An 18,418-nucleotide genomic window follows, 5' to 3' on the forward strand; every position below is an offset into this window, starting at 1 on the left:
TCTTCTTATGGCCACAGGTTAAAAGCTACAGACATTTCTGACTGACTTCAGTAACTTGGGTGTCTAATTCTCACAGAGAAAATACAATGCCTGGCATGTGAGTAACAAGAAGAATGACCACAGAATTTAAAACCACACTAGAAACTGTCCTCAGCTCAGGGAGGCCTCTCTGACCTTCATGCTGATTTTCAAAACAGGCATTTGCTGTATAGTTATCAGCTGGAAGCAAATAAAAATATCTAAGTTCTGTCATTAAGAAATATGTAAATATATTCACTTCTCTTGCATTTTAGGTACAACTTGAACATTTTCCAGGTTCTAGGTACACAGGAAGATGTGTGATACCCACACATTTTGGGTGAGAACCAAGGTGATGATCATGAGAAAGGGGTTCAGATTTCTGAGCAAAGGTGTGGAGTTCCCATTTTTCAATGGAATACTCTCTCTAGAGAATATTTCTGAAATCCACGTTATTTTTTTATGCCTACCCTTTACACTACACTGAAAATTCTTCTAAATCTGTAAGATTTGCAAGATTTCAAGATGGAAAGTCTGTGGGGTGAATTCTTGATTGGTGCAGTTAATGGAATTATCATAGTGGCAATTGTGACATTGTAAAAATGAATTTCACAACTTACTTATTTTAATAAAAAAAAATAAATTAAATATTTAACTTGCTGTTTGAGTTCACTTTGTAACACTGGATTTTTGAATTCTAAGGGCCAGTGGTTACTTTTTGCTTATTTAGGAATTTCACAGAATCATAGAATGGTTTTGGAAGGGAACTTAAAGACTGTATAGTTGAAAACTGTTGGTGCCTTACCTGATTTTGCCTTTCCTTGCATGACAGCAGTTCCAGATTTTGTAATCCTTCTCATGTTTCCATGTACTTTTCCATCCCTTGTTTCAGATGAGTGGATAAAAACTGCATGAACAATTCAAACACAGGCACCCCGTATTTTCCACTATCAAACCTGTCCCCATCCTGTTGGCCTTACTGCACGAGCTGGGCACTGAACTGGCACATCCTGGTTGGCTGCAGGCTCATTTTATCATGTGCATTACTTTATCATTTATCAACACTGAATTTTATTGTGTGACCATGAAGATAATTAGAGCATAGATGGACAAAAGGCAAATAATCCGTCCAAAAGTAGGACTCTAATGGCCACGGACTAAGTTGCCCGAAATAATTCTGGATTCTTGCCTCAGTGACTGATTTTCCTGGAGCATTTCACAGACACAGTCCCTATTCTGAGTGAGTGACTGATCCCAGATTCCTTTCACTGTGGTTTTTATCCACGGAGACCCCAGCACTGGAGAGTCCACATGCTCACAGATTCCATTAGGCTACGTGCTTTCCTCTAAACTTTTCCAAATTTGAGATGCTTTTTAGAGCAACAACCTAATTTTAAAGCAACCATCGAGTTAATTCATCAGAGGTTTAGAGGAAAACACTTCTGAAGAAGAGCTATTACTTTTATTCATGGTGAATTGCCTATTTTACTTTCTCATGCAGCATGCCAGGACGTTTTTACTTGTCTGTTATTTGCTATTTTTGTCTTTAGACTCTGTATCTGTCTTTTGTCTCTGTAATCTCATTTGTAAAGATCCCAATTACTTTTAGGGGGATAATTGTTACCACAAGCAATGTCAGTCTATGTCAGACTCCAGGGCTTTGTAGGGAAAGCTCTGCAAGGACTTCCCCACATCTCATATATTTTGGTCATGTCTACACTCTCCAGCTCTGATTGGGGAACTGCTTTTATTACACAGTACAACTAAACAAAGCAAAAATAGTAATTTCCTAAAAGACCTCTGAGAGTACAGTTCTTTACATAGACTGTGTAGGAGGGCAATAGAACAAAATTTGGTGCTTTGCTATTCTGAGGAATAATCAGCGTATCTGAGACAACATCCAAACATCTCTCAAAAACTCTGCAAGGGCTACACTTGTCACTGTTGGTGTAAACCCAGTGTTTATCACAGCGTTTCAAATCCCCTGTGAGGCCATGAATGTTCCCTTAACTTGATAGTATCTAATTATAAGGAAAATTAATTGATGCTCATTTTTCTTTTACATATACACCCAGACTGTTTGATAATGATGATACTCTGTATAATAATGATAAGGCTCTGTAGTTAAATAACTGTTGGTGTTAAAAGGGAATAAAAGCAGATATTTGTGCAGTGGACTTTGTACAGGTCTGTAAAGTGTGGCACAAGAGATGATTCCAAGGTTTTGAAGTGCCAGCCTTACAAGTGAATAAATTAAATTATCTTTATGATTATTCTGAGGTGTTGCATTTAAACACATAATTTCATCACACATGACACATACATATAGAGGGTTAAATCTGTCTCATATTTATACTCTGGTTTTGACCCACTGACCATGTGTGGCTTTTCTGGTTTTTAAAAAATGGGAAAATTCACAAAAATGAAGAATAAAAAAGGAAGCACAAGGCAGAATGAATAACTCTATACATCAACTATCATTCAGAGGATACCTGTGCATTAAAGGAGACGAGCCAGATTGAGGATTCCAAGGTTAAATGAGTTTATTGAGTTAGTGGTTACAATGGTATGTCAGATACCTGTAATCCAAGCTACACCTACATATTTGCCTCTAAATTCTCACACTGTCAGTTTCCGTGTCTCTAAACATTCCACCACCAGGTCTTCTATTACTAATATAATAATAATAATCAGAATAATAATAATCATAATATAAAAGGCAATGTCAATCACCATATTGTGCTTCATACTCCACCATAAGGAATTCAATTGGCAAAAGTAAACCTCTGGTCATATTAATGGGATTAATTGAAATGTGAGCAATCATAACACTACTAGAATATAAAGAACAAAATCTGGTTCAAAAGAAGCATTTTTAAGATGAATTAGTTTGAATCTGTTTTAAAAATTCACATACTATAATGAAGATGACTTAAAAGTTATATCATTTCATTATTGGGCCACACATTGAAGCATATTGGCTAGTACATTTTTGCACTGCAACAGAAGCAATACAAGCTTTATGGTCTACCATTACAATTCCATTTTTTTTTTTTTTTCACTGAATATACCTGCCAACCTAATGTTTCTTGCATGCATAAAAATTTTGGGGTTTAGACTTGAATTTATCATTTAGTCCACGTGTATACCCCCGTGATGCAATTTCTTTGGCCAATTTAATGCTATAGTTTAGTTTAAAAAGGAAGCTTGGAGTTAAGTCCACTTAGCATTAGAAGGCAATGCCCTGAATTTTGGGCACTGCAGAGAGTTATTTACTGGAATAGAGTCTCAGGTCACATGCAAATTGTCACTTTGTCCCCCCCACCCCATGCCAGACGCACACAAGTCGGCAGGTACGCATACAAAAAAAGAATATAAAACCCTCCTGGTAAAGCTCAGTGGTTTAGAATGAATCCATAGCTTTAAATTCACTTAAGGCCTGTACAGGGGAAATATGTTTCTTCTGGGACCCTCTCCTCACTCTTGTCTGATATTCTTCTGGTTTTTCTCTCTTTACTAGAGGTTTCTTCTCAGGGGCCTTCATCTTCCAAGATACAACTGGAGAGTTCACTGCAGCAGTGCCATAGACCTTCTGGTATTTAGTAGAAGCCACATATGATGCTTTCACTGTAAGGACCACAGCGTTCATCAGGTTTTTAGCTGCCTGGATGAGAGAAGTGGCACTGTCCAGCTACAAACAGAAAACAAAATGAAATATAGCAAGGTTACTCCAACACAAAATACAGCAAGGTCATTCCACAGCTGGATCACTGGGCCAGTTCATGACTGGATCCTCCCAGATTGCACTGAAGTTGGAGCAAATCCTCTTCCTCAGGGAACCTTGGAGTATCCAGCACTGGCAACATCATGCACTGAACAGTAAAGGCGAGACTGTGGTACCTCACATTAAATTCTTTCTAATAAATTAAAGGAAAAGCTTGTGTTGTCTGTGGGTTGTTTTTCTGTTTGTGGGTTTTTTTGGTCATTGATTCTTTTTTTACAGTTTAAGACATTTTCTGTTTTCTAACAAAAAAACCCTTTACTTCTCACTTACACCTTTAAAAATTTACTGTTACACATCAACTGCAAAACAGGTCAACAGGGATTTTTCCCAAGTGTTCCAGTTTGTTCTAATTATTCCTGTTAAGCCCAGGGTATCACCCCCAGTGGTGTCTACAGGAACAGTGTGAGGCCAGCACTGAGCTTGTTAGAGAATCCCATCTGAAGAGATGAAAGGAGGTTCTGAAACCCCTACAGAAATGAAAAGATGAGACCGTTAACTGCAGGTTTTGGCAGCTCCTGTAATGTGTGAGTCACTCATGGTCTCAAGGAATGTTACTTTGTGGTTACCAGGCTTTTTGTACCTTTGTGCCTCTCCCATGCACCAACCTGCCTGAGGTTCCTGGGTGTCCTTGGGATGTGAGAGCCCTTAAGGACTTGCTGAGCTTCAAAACACCGGGACTTGCAGTCAGCAATCTTCCTTCATACACTGAAGTGAAGTACATACCCCTGGCCAAAGTTTTCAAAAGGACTTCAACATATAATGGGGGCTTCCAAGGCAATGTCTCAATTTTCCAAGATGTGAATCAGGCACAGCTCCTAAAAATACACTCCTAAGGACTGCAGCAAGCCAGGTTACTACTTAAGATGTTCAATTATCCCTGTCCTAAAATACTGAAGATGGGATACACATTTTTTGTGATAAAGCCTTTCAGATACACCATGGAGGCTGCTTCAGTTACTTACATCTTTCCTAGACTGCAGGAATGATATGGGATATAGTTTTACTTTACCTCTTTGATTCCACCCCACATGGTCAGTAAGTTTTTAACTATTTTTAATTAGTACAAATGGCCTGTGTCACTCCAAAGATTTCCTGCTCCCTATTTTGGAGCATGGCTCTGTATATAAATGCTAAGCAAGGACAAACAGTGAGAAGGCAAGAACAAAAACCACACCATACTTCACTTCATTTTGAATCATTAACAGAAGACTTCAGGAGACGTTTCCTTTTGAAGTGTCAGTGACTGATGTGAACAAAAATAGACATTACAGAAAGCCTGTATTTGAAACCACATTAATCTATACTTACCTGGGGTATTTTATTTCCTCTGCTCTGGCCTTAAACTCATTACTGTTCATCAAATACATAAACAGCTACATACAGTAAGGTGAAAACCAAAAAATAAAGCATTTTAATGATATTCACGTATGTGCTGCCATTCTCTGAAATGCACAGTTAATTGCCTGCCCCTAGTAAATATTTTTCCTTGGGACTAATTTGTATTTCTGTTAGTAAAAGAAACTAAGTTAAAAGATGGAAAATTACATTACATGGCAGAAACATGACTGTTCAATAGGGAGTAATGAAATATAAGCCAGTCTAGTGTTATTCTATAACCACACTGCTGCATGATTTATAAGGCAATCTGTATGTTTGTTGGCAAATAACAGATCACACTCTATTAAATTAGGATATTCTAATTTACCACAGAGATCTACAATCAAGCATTATTCATTGTTAAATGATTCTTTTTGAAACACTGGTGGATTGATATTGAATATAAAGTGATACCATCAAATAGTGTTTACTTCATAATCAGTGTGGATAAACTGACTGGATTGAGCCTCTATTGCACGTTCCTGAATGAATTCTGGTTGCTGAAGGTTTCCAACAGCTTCACATTTTCCACCATGAAAAGCTGATTTATGTGTATTAAGAAACAGAATAATTAAAGGAAGCATTTTAAATTGAGGGGGCACCAAAATTAGATGCTTAAACACATACACAGAGTTCAATCTACACCTCTGAACACAGTAATCAGTGATTTTATGGACTGCAGTGATAAGGGTATGCAGAATCTTGCACTTCTTCAAGATCAGATGCAGGCTACAATGACACCTTTTAGAAAACCATGTATTTTGACATCATTTTAACTCTCTTCAGTTTCTATATGCTGTTAGAGTAGATAAGAGCTCCCTGTTTTCACCATTATTAATCACATTTTAAGATGCAGATACTCAGTCTCTGATCCTAATATCCACTTGCTAGTCTTGGAACCAGAAAAGAGACATAAAACCCCATCACAGGCTGTGAGTGTTCTCCAAAAATCTGCTGGTGGTCATTCCATGCATCCAATTTGGCCACCTGAGCACTTCCCATGATTTTCTTAGCGCCTCCAGCTCCTTGCTTCCATTATGGCTCAGTAAAGAAGAATTAAACTGAATGAACATCATTCCAATTAACATTTACATCTTCCTACACCACCATGTTGCTCCAGCTCGAAGCTGTGCTTTTCCACACTGGCACAAAGCTGGAATGAGGCAGCAGTGAATCAAGCCCTGAGTGTGTTAATTCCTTACAAAATACGGGCACAGAAACATACACACTTTTTTCCAAGCGTTATGTTAATAATAAAAAATCATAGGAAGGAAAATTAACATTTCAAATAAAAGCACCACCAGGAAAATTACTTCACAGTACAGAAGGCAACCTTTACTCCCTGCAATACCCACAGAATTTTAGATATAAAGATGGATTTTGGTCCTAACAGCCAACAGAGCCTTTGACTTACAGCACAACGTAATGGTGTTCTGCTGCTTAGACCTCCTTAAAAATATGTTTGCCTGCTTTAGGGGAAAAAAAAAGCTCTCTCAACCACGAAAGATAAACTTGGGTTGCTGTCCACAAAACTCTTAAAAACAGTGAATGCTGAGGAAAATTCAAAATTCATAAAGAACCTAAGAATAACTGCACTGGACCTGGAAACTTTGAATAATTAAGGTGGGAAAAGATCTGCCAATAATAGAATTCCAGGGTTTTCTTCCCCTTACAGAAAATCCTTCAAGTTTTGAGGGGGTTTTGAGCTGCTTATCAGCTGTTCTGCAATTTTCCTGCACTATTTGCAGAATTTTCCAGAATCTTGAGGTAATCAAGATTTCTTGCTTCTTTTACATATACACATAATCTAAATAAAATAACCAGCAATTGCAATAGCAAAATAGCTGAAGAAATAGGAGGGAATAAAGCTGGAAATTTTTGTCCTTAACAGTAAAGCAATGAAAAGAGATGTTCTCCCTGCACTGACAGACTGCTGTAATAGAGAAGAATTATACTTTATGTTTTAGAAAAGAGAAAATCTAACTTCTAGAGATGCCCTCATATTTATAACAATAAATATCCATAAAAAGGTAAGGGAAATTAAGGGGGAAAAAAAATAAATCTGTATTTCCCATGAGTAAGGATACAGAATGGGTAGCTTTAAAAGAGCTGAATGCTTAAGAATATTCTATATCATTACTGCTGATTTGAATAAACCTTGAAAAGTGGGTGAAGACATCAAAAGAATTGTAGATAGTTTCTGGTCTCAAAATATTTGAGCAATGAAAATAAAATGACCTGTGAAATGATAGGCCAGCTCAGCTGACAGCATTCCCAAATTAAATGATGCAATGTCTATGACAGACTCCATAAAGAGAGGAAAGAAACACAATTAATGGTAAGCAAAGGGTTGTGTGGGTTAAAATATTTTCTAAGTAACCTACATCATATTTTGGTATGATTAAACTTTGAATTGCTTAAAATAGTGCTGTGGGTATAATTGGATCTTTGAAAGGTCCTTTGCTTAGTAATACATGACAGTTTGATTAAAAACTCAGTTGACACAAAACTAACAAGACACACACACAGAAGGATTCCAGATTCTCCAGAAGTACATACACACACACACACAAAAAAATCTGTGCTCAACAGCAAATTTCACAGTGGGGTCTTGGAGGAACCATTTGGAGGCCTCACAATATTAATATTTCTACTAAAAACTTGGAAAGGAAGTCACTCATTTGAAGAAATTTGCAGATAACGATTGTGAAAGTGTCAAGTCACTCAGAGGGCAAATGATTGATATTTAATTTGCTGCTAAAAGCCACAAATATAGATTTAATTTTGGCCATATCTACAGCAGATGATACCTAATTAGACCATAAGGAACTTTATTCTCTGCAGGATCCCAGGCAATCATTCCTTGAGTACACAAAAAGGAGGAGACTGATAAAATAGGTTCAATTATCATATTCAGTTTATCCTCTGTCCACAGTTAAGGGATAGTGAGTCCTCAATGCAAGAACAATATTGAGGAACTGGGAAAGAACTTAAAGAAACTCAGTAACAAAAAACATCTTTTATGGGAAAGACTCAGCCAGCTCTGTTTTTCCCACTTGCAAGTGAATGACTAAAAAATGAGTTGACTGAAATCAGCAAGTACATGGTAACAAAGCTGATTTTATTTCAAGTTCCACAGGTTAGACAAAGATAAAACAAAACTTAAAGGCTGAGAGGAGAAGCTGGGCACTTCAGTTATTAATTACCTGAAATTATTTATTTAGCAGTTATATTAATTAACCACAAGAAATCATGAAAGATTGATTCTATTTCTTGAAATTGTGAAGTTAATATTGGATGGTTTTGCTGAATATATATTAACTATTGGACATTTTTAGTGCACATCAATTCAGGGAGCCTATGCACCAGTTATGCAGGAAGGCAGCTTAGATAACAACAGCCCCCACTGACCTTGAAAGGTATGAAAACAAAAAATTAGTATTAGGAGCTATTGATAAATAGTTTGGTCTGGTTCACTTTGTACAGATTGGGAGGAAAGAAATATAATTTATTTTGCACATTGAAACAGAACCTGTAGCTCCTCAAATACTCTTGGCTAAGACTTGATTTGTACACCTTTAGCAAGTGACTTAGGCACTGCCAAGTTCTTAAGGCTTTTTGTGGATTCTGGGTGAATTCCTTGCTTCTCCTTCTTTCCAAAGGAAATTCACACTTTCCTGGACAAGGCACAATTACTCTTATCACACTCCAAAAGTCAATCAACAGTCTCCAGAGAAAATAAGGCTACAATTATGCAATTATGAAGCTGGATGGTAAATCAGGAGTTTAGCTTTCTCAGACTGTATTCTTACGCAACAGAACATTTTCCTCTCAGCTGTGCTTATAGGTAAATCCATTCCTACGTACACAAGAGGTATGCAAGAAAATGATCTTATTTATAAAATTACATCTTACATTTCTGTGGCACATTTCATGCATAAAACATGACCCTGTTAGAGAGATCCAATGCAAGAGTGGCCTGTTTGCTATTCAGATGCTCTCTTCCCTATGGAAGGAGACATCTGCTCTTTACCAGCACTGCTGTGCGATGGCTGAGGGTTTGCTTCAGTCACCTCAAAATGCTCGTAGGGCTCTTGCTACCTGCAGTCCATTTCAATAAAACTATCCTGTACACTTGAAAATCTCTCTCTCAAAAGAAGTCGTCATCTGAAATGTAATGTGGTCACAATAATGTTAAAAATGGATCTGTAGCTACACAGGGAAAATTGTATTGTACTTGTCCTTTCCTAGCTATTTGTTTTCACATTTGACTGCAATTAACTTACTCCTTTATACATGATGAATATTTAATTCATTTTGGGGGTAGTTGTGTTTTATAGGTGCCCAATCCACTGAATAACCACTCTCATCTGCATTTTTTCAATTACAGGTAAGAAACCCAAGGGATTCCCAAGCCCATTTAGTTGTATTAAACAAAGGCTGCTATGTCCAAGGACAGCAGAAAGCACAAAAATACAGCAATAACTATGGGTATCTTCTGCCTTCTATGGACTATTGTAATTTTAAAAGACATTGCCGACTGCTCTATGCTAATTTGCAAAAGCAGAAGTAAATAAAAATACTCCCAGAACAGACATTCCCAGTAAAAGGTAAACAGGCATAATATAAATGAATTCCTACATTTGCTTTACTTATTTCCAACTAAATATTTTAGTATTTTGGAAGCAAAAGGATAAATGACAAAATTACATCCTAATTCATTTGCTTTGAGAAGAACATGTAATGTGAAAGCTCATATTTTAACTGAAATGGTGAAATGACAAAAAGACAATTGGAAACACCTGAAAATTAACTAATTACCTAATTGTCTAATTATTTTTATGGAAAATAATTATTACTGATGTCTCTCCAGCCTGCAGGTCCCAAAGGTGGAAAATACATTTTTGAATTTTTGATAAATATTAGGTTTTTTTCTATTCAACAAATGCATTTACAGTGAATAAATAATTTCTCCAATACTATTGCTATGAAAAAAAAATTAGATTTTTTTCGTTGTTACCAAATATAACCTAAGTTATTTCCTCAGTACTTAACATTTAATTAAATATCTTGTTGCATGCCTTTCAGAATTTAATGGGGGAAATTATTTTTAACCCACAACAAAAGAAATCTCTCAGAAATGTTTAATTTTCTTTTCCTGCTCGTTATCTGCCATTTCACAGTAGGAAAAAAGATGCCAAACCAGTACAATTCTTACCACTCACCAGCACCCCTGTAAGGACAAGCAATACTATATAGCATTGAATTCTTAAAATTCAATTGTTTTAGCAGGCTTTTTCATGCTACAGCACTGCCTCTGAACTTTCAGAGTCTGCTGCTGAATTAAAGTATTTCACAACAATCTGAATGCCAAAATATCTGGAAAAACTCTACAGCACAGGGAAGAAAGCCTCAGTGAATAAAGCTAAAGGAGTTTTGTAGATGGGACAGGCTTTCACTCCACAAATTTGCCTGTTTGCACCACACATTTTCTTTGCTAAGGTTGAAGGTAGAGGAAGAAACAATTTCTACATCAATCCACAACTGAGAAACATGGGAATGAGTCTCCTGCCACGATGATTTGAGGGCTTTTCCTTCCAAATCTTCCTCATTCTGCACAGAACGAGTGTCTGAAGGATGATGCCAAGGTTGGAATGTCCTGGACAAAGGGCAGGATTGTCTAATGGCCATCACAACTCCAACACTACCTGAAGCAAACTTGGCACAACCACATTTACAATTTCAAAACCATTCTGCCCCATGGAATTTTCTCCAAGTTCTTGGATAATTAACAGGAAATAGAATTTTGTATGACTGATTTAAACCTAATATTTAACAAGATAAAACGTCTGCAGCAAGATGAAGTCCAAACCCTATCTGATGGGAGATGCAACCTCCAACTATAACTAAAAATATTTTAAATTGCCAGGAGAATTTTTGAAGAAAATTAGAGTAGCAAGTCTGTCAAAACTCAGTATCAAGCCCAATAAAAAAGCAGTTTACACTAATTTACACAGGGATTCACATGCCTTGAGTCTACCCAAGACACAACATTGTCTGAACCTGATGTCACAGAAAAGCACAGACAGGTCTGTCAAAAACATCAGTACAAATTTCCATTATCATATCAAATTGCAGCTAAATCTGAAAAAAAAAAAAAAGAGGGAATAGAGGATATCTAACTAATCTGTGCTACTGATCTCCCTGTTCCCAACTGGAGTTCTGACTTGTAATTTGAGGATAGAAATAAATTTTAAAAGCCCAAAATAATCTTGTGCTGTTTCAAGCTGAGTTTTAGGAGCAAATCTTTTGTTCTTTTTCTAAAGAACAGGTACAATAAAAAGAAAAAACATGTCTTTCTAAGACTCTTACCTGAAAGGAGTCCAAATCATGTCTGGTTGGCTGGAAATGTACTCAGTGATAAAATGCAGGAGACTTTGGATACAAAAAAAAAAATCAATAAAGCACAGAAACACTCTATGCTTTACACGAATAAATGTGTTATCTCCTGCTATTCCTCCTGATTTTGTCTCAAAGAAAACAAAATGAAAAGCAGCATAAAGCAGGATTTAAGACTGCAATGCTGAGAAATGTGCTATTTCCCCAAATTCTTTTTTAATTTGTACAAATGTCAGAGTGGTATCTGTATGTGATTTATCTCCATGTCTTCAGCGGTGAGGATCTGCCAGTTTTTGAGGCAAATCTGCTCCTTCAGCTACTTTCCTATCTCTAAAGTCACGCTTGCCAGGTCAGCACAGCAGCACTTTGGAGATAAGTGCTCCACGGGCACAGCTGGCTTTTCTCAGGAAAGGCCTTGGAAACAATGCATCAAACACATCAGAATAAATAAAATAAAATAAAATAAAACCTTGTTGTGGAATGGAAGATGATACCAGGACAAGTATCCCTTGCTTCCTAATGTTTGCCTGCTGTTGCTCATGTATATTTTATGTCTTGTAGAAGCAGATAAAGGCTTCGATCATTCAAGATATTGATCATTTTTGAGGTGCTAAAAGGATTTTACCCCTTGAAGCTGAGGGTCCTCCCAGTGTTGCTCAATTCAATCTGTGAAAACTTTCCTTTCTCTGTTTGATTCCCTGAGCACTTTTCAGCACTTGTGCAGTGTGCAACAACAACAAAAAAATAATCAAAACTCCACAATAAACTTCAAGGGAAAGCTCTATTTCAGTCAGACAGAGCTGGCTTTATCATATATAACAAATAATTTCTCATGGAAAATTCTATAATTTATACCATATAAATTATTCATTCTTAACTGTTCTATTTATTTGGCCAACTCAATAAATGGTTAAACAATATTCAGTAAGTAAGGAGAGTTCCCTACTAGAAGGAATTTCTCCCTAGTCAATTACTGAACAAACTATTTGTAAATGCATCTGTTCATTATATCTTTAACTTTAGCTAACAGTAAATGTCATTAAAAACCATTTAAACAGGTAATAATTACCTGTTCTTACTTACTGCAAGCAAATGAAACCAGAACAAAACAGAAACATTTGTAAAGGCTGTTGCAATTCACGGTGAAAGAACAAGCAAAGATGACAGCAAATTGAGAATAAACTGCAATGAATAAAATCTTGTTCTGAATTCTAAAGGCTCATTTTTATTACTCATGTTTTATTATGCAAATATTCTTTAAGGATGAAAAGATCCTTTTGAGGTCATCTTGTGCAATGCCCTGTTGAAAATTTGACTTACATGAGGTTGTTCTAGATTTTGCTGAAATTCGAGTATGTCCAAGGATGGACAATTTCACATCTCTGGACTAGAGAACTCCACCCTGCACTTGAATTTCACTACCCTCCAGTTAAAACTTTTTATCTTTTATCTTATTGGTATTTCCCATGTGAAAATTTGTTTTTACTGATTTTGCTTATGACCATGCAACTCTAACAGGTCTGGATCTGTTTCTTCTAAACCCTCCTTTGAGGTAGTTGTAGACAACAATGTCCTCTCTGAGCCTTCTCTGTACACCTGCAAAATTCATCTATGAACTGTGTAGGTGATGTTGGCAATTTCATTTTCACTGCTACAAGAGCAAGTGTCCCACCAAATGGGGAAAAAAAATGAGTAATAGTAGAAAAGGAGGAAAAAACAATTTTTTTGACAAATTTTTAATAGCTCACTGAAATTGTTTAAGTCTAATACTACTCTCTTCTGAAAATACTTGTGTTAGGGATTACAAATTTACCTGGAATCTCTTTTCCTTTGCAGTACTTAAGGTAGTATTTTCCCTGATTAACAAATGCAGAAGTACTGATATTCTCAATGATTCAAATAATCCAAATGGTTCCTGTGCTTTACACCTCAGGACATCCACAAAACAAATTAATTCAAGCACATCTCCAAATCTTACCATTAATCCAGAATTCACATTAAGGAGATGAAGGTATAGACTTCAGAAGAAGTGAAATGTATAAGTGAAATGTGTAATGAAATGAAAAAGCATTTTCAGAGGCTCATTTCTTATAAAGTTCTTATTTAAATAGCGTACATTAGTCATGGTTACCTACAGACTTGACTGCACTTGGTTAGCATCAGAAAAATTCAGAGTGAATGTCTTTAAATATTAGTCATGATCCACCATGACTGGTGTCACTTGAAGCCCCAGAATTTTTTCAGATGCCTCTTACTGAGCAATTTCTCTAGGAATGAAAGCAGGAAAAATAGGGCTGTTCCTCAAATCCACTGATTTGGTGTGTTTTGTGACCGAGTCAAAGTGTTCAGAGTTTTCATTTCTACAAATTAGGTGTCATCCTGCACTCAACCTACTTAATTCCAGGTTCTGGACCAAAAGATTCCAGACTCCTTTTGTGCTTGGTGAAGAAGAACAGGAACCATGAAGCACTCGAGATCTTTCATGGGTTCTTTCTCTCTGGAGATCGGCCAGAGCACTTCACCTTTTGAGCTCAGTTTAGAGATCCCAAATTGCATTTGAGTCCTAAAGACAGTGCAGTGAATCTGGACAGGTGCTCAACATCTGCAAAAAAACCTATCTTTGGATTTGTCATAGTGGTCCAAGAATTCAAACAACTTAATTAATGCTTTTGGGACTGTTTTCATTAATTGTCTCTTGGTCCCCAAAAATGTCAAGTGGGCGAAACCCTCGAACTACAAGACATACAAATCTCTCCAGCCTCCAGAAGCTAAAGAGATCAGAGCATCAAGACAGGAAATGTACATAGATAAATGTTCCTTAATAAACAATTTAAAAATTTCTGTTCAGAAAAATGAGGCATCAGATAGTTCACAGAAAGTTGAATTTACTTACATATCAATATAAACCCTCAAAAGAAGCCCAAGGTGAAACTTTCTGACTCTGTACACACAATTTAATTCACCTGCTTATGGCTCTGTGTTTTTTAAGGTATTACCAGTCTAAGCAGTTGTCAGTGTCTACCTGAAATAAGAATCTCTGCCCTCTGGAAACGGCTCTTGAGTTCCACATCAAGGAAGGCTGGAGTGAAAATCTCAGATGCAGATGTTTACACTTGGCTAAATGAGTCAGTATTCACACAGCAATAGAGATGAGAGCAAAAACCTCTTCATAATTCAATTTAAATCTTTCTGAATAATAAAATAATCAGTTTCCATTACACCAGAGACCTACTCTCATATTTTTGCACAGCTTGAGTGGGGCAGCCTCCCACTGTTACTGCAGGATTTCTTTCTAAATCTTTTTCAAACCATACTTAACTTGGGTGAAGTCTTCTCCCTGTTGTTTTTTTTGGGGGGGGAGGGGGATAGCAGTATTTGTGGTTCAGTTTTTTGGGGGGAGGTTGTTTTGTTGTTTTTGGTTGGTTGGTTGATTTTGGTTTTTATTTTAATTTGGCCATCCAGAGTGGAAACTGGAATATCAAATGGAAGACAGAGAAATGCTGGTCTTGAACATTAACTGAATTATGAAGAAGTATGTAGTGTTTGAAACCCATCATGATTCAGTAGATCTCTTCTGCCTTGAGTGTGGCTCAGCACTATTTTTAGAAAGGAAATAATGACAATATTTACTTGTGTTTTCAGTTTTACCAGGGTACACCATGTGTTTGCTTTGAGACACTCAGATAGGACTGATAAAAATCCAAGGGATTATGATTTAAGATAATTATGTTTAATGTCTTTGAGTGCAACTGTCCCAGGTTCAGAAAGCCCAGGGTGTTAAGGCAGTCCTGGTTTCCTCCATCCACTACACTCAGTTCAAGTGCTACAGAGCATTTGTGTTATAAATTCAAACAGGCTGAGGCTGAGGTTTGAAAGGACTGCAATTTAAATCAACATGAAGAGTCCTCTAGAATGTGTGCACTGTCATTGTGACTTCTCCTGCTTAGGCAAGATTAAATCCACACAATTCGTGTTGAGGCAATGGTGTTAAACCAGCCCAAAACTGCAGTAAGAGAGGGCAGGGGGAGAAGCATCTCTTTGCCAGCTGACACGGTTTGGAAACAGATGGTGCATTTCACAGCTCTCCCTCACTTCTCACAGAGAAAAAGAAGGTAAGAACCAACCCACAAAGTTTTAATTCAACTTGTGAGAAAGAGAAAGCAGCCTGGCAAACAGAGAAAAATTGAGAATTTCACATAGCTGCTTTAATGCTTGATCCCTGTAGATGATCTTACATCATTAAACTATTGCTCACCCTTTGCCATTATGACTGAAGAATAAAGCTTTCATTTAAATGTTGATGTCCTTAAATATATAGGTGCAGATAGACTAGTTAATATACTGGGTTTTGAGATGATTATACACAACGTGCTTGCAATACTGCATCAAAAATTAACTTTCAGATTTTTTAGTAATTTATGAAGATTTAAATCATTTGAATTAGCATGTATTGGAAGAAATTTCTCAGATATTTGCTTTAAAATTTTCATATTAAACACTAAGTAAAATCAGCTGAAATCTAGGCCTTAAAATATTTTAATTTAATGTGATGTTCATGTAAATAATATTAAACAAACTTCGTAATTGACTAAATACATATTTAAGCCTAGGCTGTAAAATGTAGGAATCTGTGCACTTCAGACATTTTAATATTTTTTTTAATCATAGCTGCCAGTAAAATAATTTAACAGGGGAATTAGCTCAGTAAATGTAGCATTAGTTTATTTATTCTCCCAATGTTAAGCAACCAGCCAAACTCACAGACTCACAGCCTGGGGTTACCTGGACAAAAATTTGTTACTAGAATTGGCACAGACAGATTTCAGGTTAATTATTGGAACAGTTCATGCAATTTGGAATATCATTCCCTCTACAAACTCCCCACTATACAGAAGTCAACCAACTGCTAGTTTGCTCATCTTACAAGATAAATTTAGAATGCAAATTTCTCTGGATTCAAAGTAATCTGCTAACATCTCTGTTCCACGGGATCCCCTCAGTGCTGATCACTGTCCCTAATTCTCCATCATTATTGAATGACACCAATTCTGATTCCCTTTTCCCAATACTTACACCAGTCTTGAAAAGTTTCTATGCCACCAAAATGCTTTTGTATCATTGAAGTGAGTTTAGGGCACTGTACAGTTGCTCTTTGTGTTTTATGAATTCCATGCAAAAACTGAAGTCTCCTGCATTATGCAAGAATAATTATGTGCTTAGGCAATTTGATAAACTCATCAGCAAAGAATGTGTTTAGGATCTAAATAAAATTTTACCTCCAAGCATTTGCCTCTGAAAAGAACAAACTCCAAAACATCTTTAAGAGCTGCAATTCCCATAAAGTTTTCCCAGCGAAACAGAGACTGACTAACCTGTTTTTCCTTTTCCTTTCCTGAAAAGATTAAAGTTTGCTGGGGAAGCTAAATTTTCTGGGCAAGTTCATGGCTTTGCAAAGGAAGATTTGGAGATTTCAGTGTTTGGTTTACTGAAGGAATAAACACAGTAGCAATAAAACACCTCGTGCACATTATTCAAAGCTAGAAAAGCTACCACCTGTCAGGGAGACATTTTTATATTATTCATCATTATTTTTCTGTTTGACAGGGAGGGAAACAACCATTTGTGAGAGTTTTGGTAGATAGCTTTGTAAACAAGACCCTCAACCTCCCAGAACTCCATTTAGATGTCCTGTGCATTGATATAAAGAGCATTCCTGAGTCATCAGGGGGGAATATCTATCCATCACTGTGGACCAATTCCCAGCAATGCCACTGACCAGAAGATGGAATGTCTGCACCCTTACCCAATTGCTCAAAGCCACCTAGTCATCTGAAAATAGAAGTACTTCATCAATCAGACTCTGAACCCCCTCTGCTGAAAAGGCTGGGACTGCACTCTCTTCCTTTGATTTATTGAGGGCGTGTTGCTACCTTTTAGTGCCTCTCCCTGGGATATGAACAGATCCCACACAAAGCTGGTAAAGAGCTTTAAATGAACAAGAACAGCAAGATTTGCAGTATCCCCAGGGCCCAAAATCTTCATATGATCCTTCTTCTGCCCTTTAATATGAGAGCTCTGACATCTTGACAGCTTTAATAGATACCCAGGAGGCAGAACAAGAAAGGAAGGTCTTCGTAGTCCATCTTGTCTTTTTTAATATGCTGAGGGATATTAAAACAGTGAAGCAGTAATACCTGGGGCTGAGGGAAATAGGTAACAAGACAATGCTTTAAAGTAAAATAGTAACATTTAGGTAGTGAGACAAAAAACACACCAAGAAATTCAGTCAGCAGCATCCCTGCCCATCTCAAGTTCTTATCAAAGAAAAAAAAAAATCAAATGCTTTGATTTATAATTTCAAAGGTTAAGTCTGAGTTACATCTCTTCTGGGTTTTCTGCTTAATTTTATGTCTTCCACAATTTACCTTTGAATTTTATTCCATCTATGAAAAAGGTCTTATAATTGTCTTATTATCAACACACAGCTTCATAAATATTCTGGATAAAGTGAATAAAAAACAGTAATAGAGAATATAAAAAAAAGAAATCCTGTCCCATATAAACAGCCATTATCCACAGTTAATAATGATAAATATAAAAATAACATCATCTATCTTTAATCATAAAGAACTTCAGGAAAATTATGGCCCAGCACCGTAATTAAACACTGTAATTAAATTAATGGAAGTTTAGCGACTGAGTTCAAGGGGACCAGAGCCTGCCTTTTCACAGGGCAAGATCAACACTGAAAGATCAGTTTAACCATCAGCCAATGGACCACCTGTGCAGAGAAACGTGGCCATTGCTTTGTGGGTGGAGTTAACTCTGGGACTTCTGGAC

General features: G+C 36.7%; 1 protein-coding gene across 2 annotated transcripts in view; it reads right to left on the reverse strand.

Annotated features, from left to right (window-relative positions):
• Positions 1-2,536: 2,536 nt before the first annotated feature.
• CTNNA2 (catenin alpha 2) overlaps positions 2,537-18,418 on the reverse strand; it is a 405,963-nt gene continuing 390,081 nt past the window's right edge. For both annotated transcript variants that reach the window (XM_015624690.1, XM_015624688.1), the window contains one exon: positions 2,537-3,709. In XM_015624690.1, coding sequence (XP_015480176.1) covers positions 3,422-3,709 — 288 coding nt within the window. In that variant the 3' untranslated portion in view covers positions 2,537-3,421. The remainder of the gene's footprint in view (positions 3,710-18,418) is intronic.

This window comes from Parus major, chromosome 4 (genome assembly GCF_001522545.3).
Source record: "Parus major isolate Abel chromosome 4, Parus_major1.1, whole genome shotgun sequence".
Classification (NCBI taxonomy): Eukaryota; Metazoa; Chordata; class Aves; order Passeriformes; family Paridae; genus Parus; species Parus major.